At 37.9% G+C, this 6817-nt stretch overlaps 1 protein-coding gene across 1 annotated transcript; it reads left to right on the plus strand.

The window, feature by feature from the left end:
• The first annotated feature begins 882 nt into the window (after positions 1–882).
• LOC109260325 (putative olfactory receptor 2W6) lies at positions 883–1830 on the plus strand. Its single transcript, XM_019438482.1, has one exon. The coding sequence runs from the start codon at positions 883–885 to the stop codon at positions 1828–1830; it is 948 nt and encodes a 315-aa protein (XP_019294027.1).
• The last annotated feature ends 4987 nt before the right edge of the window (positions 1831–6817 follow it).

Here is a 6817-nt window from a genome sequence, read left to right on the forward strand (position 1 = left end):
GTGTGCTTTCTGTGGTCTGCTGGGACCTTTGCTGGTGGGGAGGCTGTTTCGCCTCTATCAAAAATGCTTCAAACACGTGAACAAATTCTGTGTGGCACACAGACCCCTCAGACCCTGCCGTTCCTGAAGATTCACCCTGCTTCCTTGCCAGAGCACCACGAGGCACTGAGCTCTGGGAACTTCAGATTCTGTACCTCATTGTTTATAGAATCCTGGTGGTTTGAAACCGTCTCCTTTCTCACCATCAATTGTTTTGGGGAACTGATTTCTTGTTCCCTCCCCAGTGAGTGTTTTCACTCTTTCTTTTTCTCTCCAGCAACTTTCAGGGTGGATTGCTTTTCTTACTCAATCCCAATGCACCACACTCTCCCCTTTTCTCCTTCTCTGTCCTGTCTCTGCAAAAACAATACCTTACCCTCTGTGACTTTTCCCTCCTTTAGTTCACCTCCTCACACACATAACTGTCAAATTCTGTGACTCAAATTATGCAGATTATTGCATTAAACCTCAGATCGATTTACTAGATGTTCAAAATGGTTTGGTAGTGATATACCTATGTTTCACAGACCAGGCAACCCAGGGTCTCCATGCTGATCCACCATTTTAACTCTTCTTTCCAAAGAAGACTTTTTTTTAAAGATGTATCCACTTATCTCACTTAACCAGATTAGAAGATATAGAGGCAAAAGTTACAGCTTCCATCACTTTACAGACAAATATTTTTAGCCCCTCACCCTATAATTCCAGGCAATGCACAAGCAAGTGTCCCAGTTAAATAGGTGGAACAAAACTATTTTCTTGGGAAAAAATGTGGTGCCTCATTTTCTGTATGAGTAATAACACATGTTAGCCTCCCTAAACAGGTTTATCAAGCCAAGTGTGATGGAAAGAAATGAAAGCTCTAGAAACTTCATTCTGCTTGGATTCTCTGACCGGCCAAAGCTGGAGATGGTCTTGTTTTTCACTAACATGGTGTTTTACTTTCTGGCTGTCATGGGCAACTCGACTATCATCTTCCTGTCCCTGGTGGACCCTCGACTGCACAGGCCAATGTACTTCTTCCTCTGTAACCTGTCCCTCCTGGATCTCTGCTACACCTCTAGCAGCATTCCTCAGATGCTGGTCAACCTCTGGGGCCCACAAAAGACCATTACCTATATGGGCTGTGTCATACAACTCTTTGCGTTCCTGTCTGTGGGTGGCATTGAATGCATTCTTCTTTCTGTCATGGCCTATGACCGCTTTGTGGCTGTTTGCAAGCCTCTTCACTACATGACCATCATGCACCCACAGCTGTGCCTGCGACTGGCAGCCTGTGCCTGGCTCACTGGGATTGCCAATTCCATCCTCATGTCCCCACTGACAATGTCCTTGAAGCGGTGTGGTCACCATCACATCAACCACTTTGTGTGTGAGATGCCAGCCATCATCCGCATCTCCTGTGTGGACACTAGGCATGTTGAAGGCCTGGCTTTCTTCTTGGCCATCCCCATTGTCCTGGTGCCCCTCGCCATGATACTGGTTTCCTATGGCTATATTATAGCCACAGTTTTGCGGATCCGGTCTGCAGCTGGGAGGCACAAGGCCTTCAACACCTGCTCTTCCCACATGATTGTAGTGTCTCTCTTCTACAGCACTATAATCTACATGTACATGCAGCCTGGGAATGTGGCAAGCCAGGACCAGGGCAAGTTCCTAACCCTCTTCTACTGTCTGGTGACCCCCACTCTGAATCCTTTCATCTACACACTGAGAAACAAAGATGTGAAGGGAGCCATGTGGAAGGTTCTTGGGAAAGACCACAGCCTGTTGGATGCAATAGGGCACTGATGCGGCAGGTATCACTCATCCTGAGATACTTACTGTCCATGAAAACTCTTTGTTCCAGGGCAATAACAATGCATGATGTCATATCAGATGCTAGAATGTGAACAGAGCAAGGTCTTCTCTCTTTCAGGGATCCTAAACTAAATAACTTGTATCTTTGCTTGCCGGTAGATGGAGAGAACCCTGTGTCCTTCCAAGTGACAGACTCAAAAGGTAATGTGCTGGTGGAAAAAAAATGCTACTTCCTCTTTGCTTAGTGGGGTTTATAGGGTGATAATTATTTCTTTGCAGATAACTTTAGACTATGATTCCAGAAAACTATAATGTGACTATTAAGTTAGATCTACTTATTTATTTAGTTATTTTAAATTTTGAATGTTTATTAATTTTTGAGAGAGAGAGAGCAGGGGAGGGGCATAGAGAGAGGGAGACACAGAATTTGAAGCAAGCTCCAGGCTCTGAGCTGTCAGCACAGAGCCTGATTTGAACCACAAGATCTTGACCTGAGCCGAAGTCAGACATTTAACCTACTGATCCCCCCAAGTGCTCTACTATTGATTCAGATCTAAGGAGAAGGAGCCTTCAGGCAGAAAAATGTGTGCATGTATGTGTGAGGGAGTGAATGGTATTTTGAGGTTCATTTGTTCCATTCCATATACTCTTTTGTTCCAAAAATTCTAGATCCCTGTGGAAAGTATACCATTACTAATTCAGGCTGTTGTCTGCCTCCTCCTTCCCCGTGCAAATAATTTATAACTGCTTCTCTAGGAACAGTATTTCTTTAAAATTCCAGGTCATATGCCACTTATTGGTCATTAAATCAATTTGACAAGCATTTAAGGCAACAGGCGTTTAACAGTGAGTTAAGTTAGCATAAAATGGAATAGAAAATTTCAGAGAGGATTGCACAAGGTAGGGTAAGTCAGTTGTGTGAGTGTCTATGTGTGTATGTGTATCAAATATTTTACCTACATGAATCATTGACACAAAAGTTTGAAAGTCACTGACTTGAAAAGTCTTTATTGAAACAAGTTTCAAAGAAGGCAGTACACCTGCAGTGGGAAAAAATTAGGGATACAATTATTTTATTTTCTTTTTTAAAGATTTTATTTACATTCCAGTTAGTGAACATACAGTGTAATATTAATTTAAGATGTACAATGTAATGATTCAATACTTTCATACAACACCCAGTGCTCATCTCAACAAGTCCAGTCCTTAATCCCCATTACACATTTAGCCCATCCCCCCACCCACCTCTCCTCTGGTGACCATCACGTTGTTCTCTATTGTCAAGAGTCTGTTTCTTGGATTGCCTCTCTCTCTTTTCTTTTAGGGATACAATTCTTAACAATTCAAGAGCAGAGGGTCATAGAAGGAAATAGTGTCATGTTAACATGTGGATGGGAACAGTGTGGAAAGTAACCAGGCCACAGCTGCTTAGTATGAGAACATTTGCCAGGATAAATGATGCTAATGATGATGATGATTATAATGATAGTGATGATATTAAATTATGATGAATATGGAAGTATAGTTCATTCATTAACCCATGTATTTTCACCTTCTGACTGTTCTGAAGTAGAAACGATTCAAGATTTAATGGCAAGCCATGGTTTACTTTGCAATATTTTTTTCTTAGACTTTGTTGTACAAGGTGAAAATGAGAATCTTTAAGTTGTAAAAATTAATGAAATTAATAAACTTTCAACTATTTCTGGGAACTAATTAGTCTCTGTAATTCTGAACTTTATGTGTCTACTTGACTAGGCCATAATATCTGGGTATTTCAAACCCCAGTCAGGATTTTCTGCGAAGGTATTTTTAGATGAGATTAAAACTTAAATCAGTAGACTTTGAATAATCAATTGCTCTCCATTATGTGGAGAACTCTGCAATTAGTGGAAGGTCTTATGATAAAACAATCTGAGTTCCCCCTAGAAAGACTGAATTCTGCCTTCAGACCATGGTTGGGCTTTGGCTGCAACATCAACTCTTTCTTGGGTCTTCAGGCTGTCCTGCAGATTTTCAACTTGTGTCTCCCTCTGTCTAACTGTCTACCTCTCTATCTATATACCTGTCTACCAATGCGTGTCTGTATCATTATCTATTTATCTATCTATCATCTATCTATCTATCTATCTATCATCTATCTATCTATCTATCTATCTATCTATCATCTTTCTATCTCTCATTTATCTATTATCTGTATCTGTGCATTCTATTGATTCTGTTTCTCTGGAGAACTCTGATATTTTAGAAATACTTTAAAAATAAGTATGTCTAGATTTAATTTTGCATAAGTTTTACTTATTTTTTTAAAATCCCAGCTTCTTTATGTTCATGCTCAGTTTTAATACTTCTTTTCTTATGTTCAACAACCATTTCCTTGAACAAGAGAAGCTTTGTTTTTATTTATTAATTTTTAGATGTTTATTTATTTTTGAGAGAGTGAGAGGGAGAGCATGAACAGGAAAGGGGCAGAAAAAAGGGGGACAGAAGATCCAAAGCAGACACTGCACTAACTGCAGTAAGCAAGACATGGGGCCCAAACTCATGAACTATGAGATCACAACCTGAGCCAAATTTGCACCCTCAACCGACTGAACAACAAGATGCCCCGTTATTTTTTATTTTCAGCCAACACTTCTTTACTGGATTAATAGAAATTAGAAAAACATGTGAATATTGCAGAGAATTAGGAGGGCAAGTTAGTTTAGGTGTGTACTACTTTATTTTCCGATTTCTCTAAATAGAAGAAAGTTTGTTGTAATTTTTCTTGTTTTGTGTCTTTAGGAAATCTCTGAATCCTTTTTAATGTTTTTGCCTTTTAGTGGTTTTGATACATTTATACTTGAATGCACTAGGCATTGCAAGTTGTAAGTATAGGTCACGTGTACTCTCTGGGTAGCTTCTGGTGCAATGTCACATGCATTTAGTGTGGGCCTGTATAAACAACAGTGTTAAAACAATGTTTTAGCCTATGTTGAAATAAGTCATTTAGAATTACCAATTTACTTTTTTCTTTTCTTTTCTTTTTTTCTTTTTTCCAGGAAATAATCCCATAGCTTCTTTCTATTTAGAGAATCCACCCAATTTTATATACGTACCGTATTAATTCTAACATGATTGGTAAAGGTCAATTAAGATAAGATTGTTAGCATGTTTCAACTGTTTATGAAAAACACAATTCATAACTACCAGTAAATGTAAACATGCTTTTCTTTTTCTTTTCTTTAGTTAAAAATTTTTTTAACATTTATTTATTGCTGAGAGACACAGAGACAGAGCATGAGCATGGGAGGGGCAGAGAAGGAAGGAGACACAGAATCTGAAGCAGGCTCCAGGCTCTGAGCTGTCAGCACAGAGCCTGACGTAGGACTGAAACTTATGAACTGCAAGATCATGACCTGAGCCTAAGTCAGATGCTTAAGTGACTGAGCCACACAGGTGCCCCCATAAACATTTTTTTTCTAATAAATACTTTAACATACACAATTTCACACTGCTAACATATAGAAGAGATAAATATTAAAAAGTCTTACCAAAAAGTACCTGGAAGGTTTTTAGTAAATATATGTAGACACAGATTTTTCTTCATTTTGACAAAATGCAGATTTGAATAATTGAATTGTTGGATAGTTTTATGTACTTAGTCTCTAAATGTACCCTTTTCTAAACAAAAGGAAATCTTTTTGCATCACAAATGCTGTTGTGTCAAGGTTTTTTCAAGGTTTAACATTGGATATGATTCCAGTTTGTATACATGGTTCCCAGTAGGATTTTTGTTGAGGAATATCCTATTGTTAGTCCATGCAACTTCATCACTGTATCTTGTTCCTTTTTATTTTTAAAATTTATTTATTTAATATACACATTCATGTATAATTAGCATTAGTGTTATATTAGTTTCATACGTACAATATAGTGATACAACATTTCCATACAATACCCAGTGCTCATCATAAGTATGCTTTTAATCCCCTTTATCTATTTTCTCATCCCTCCTCCCACCTTTCCTCTGGCAACCACCACTTTGTTCTATGATTTTTATTTATTTGTTTGTCTCTTTTAACCTTGTTCATTACTTTTATTATTCCACATACAAGTGAAATTGCATGGTATTTTTTCTCGGACTGACTTATTTTATTTAGCTTTATACCCTCTAACTCCATCCATATCGTTGAAAATGGCAAGATTTTATTCTTTCTTGTGGTTAATATTGCATTGTGTATATATACCACTTATTCTTTATCCAATTTTCAGTTGATGTGCACTTGGGTTGTTTCCATGTCTTGGCTATTAACATTGCAAAAACACAGGGGTGCACATATTTTTTTGAATTAGTGTTTTTATTTTCTTTGGGCAAACACAAAGCATTGAAAATACTCAAATATATATAAATATAAATATAAATATATATATACATATATATATATGTATACACACACACACACACACACACACACACACACGCATACATACATACATACATACATATAAATTTTGAGGAATGTCCATACTGTTTTCTACAGTGGCAGCACTAGTTTGCATTCCCACTAGCAGTGCAAAAGAGATCTTCTTTCTCTGCATCCTCACCAACATCTGTTGTTGCCTGAGTTGTTAATATTACCAATTCTGACAGGTGTGAGGTGGTATCTCATTGTGATTTTGGTTTGTATTTCCCTGATGATGAGTGAAGTTGAGCATTTTTTCATGTTTCGGTTGGTCATCTGGATGTCTTCTTTGGAGAAGTATCTATTCATGTCTTTTGCCCATTTCTTCACTGGATTATTTGTTTTATGGGGGTGTTCAGTTTGATAGGTTCCTTATAGATTTTGGATACTAACCCTTTATCTGATATGTCGTTTGAAAATCTCTTCTCCCATTCTATCAGTTGTGTTTTAGTTTTGCTGATTGCTTCCTTCGCTGTGCAAAAGGTTTTTGTTTTGATGAGGTCCCAGTAGTTCATTTTTGCTTTTGTTTCCCT

The sequence above is a fragment of the Panthera pardus genome, unplaced genomic scaffold (assembly GCF_024362965.1).
Source record: "Panthera pardus isolate Hobbes unplaced genomic scaffold, ASM2436296v1 HiC_scaffold_1, whole genome shotgun sequence".
In the NCBI taxonomy this organism is placed as follows: Eukaryota; Metazoa; Chordata; class Mammalia; order Carnivora; family Felidae; genus Panthera; species Panthera pardus.

Bases quoted from the DNA above. Each gene is read 5' to 3' on its own strand.
- LOC109260325 (XM_019438482.1), top strand. From the start codon at position 883: ATGGAAAGAAATGAAAGCTCTAGAAACTTCATTCTGCTTGGATTCTCT.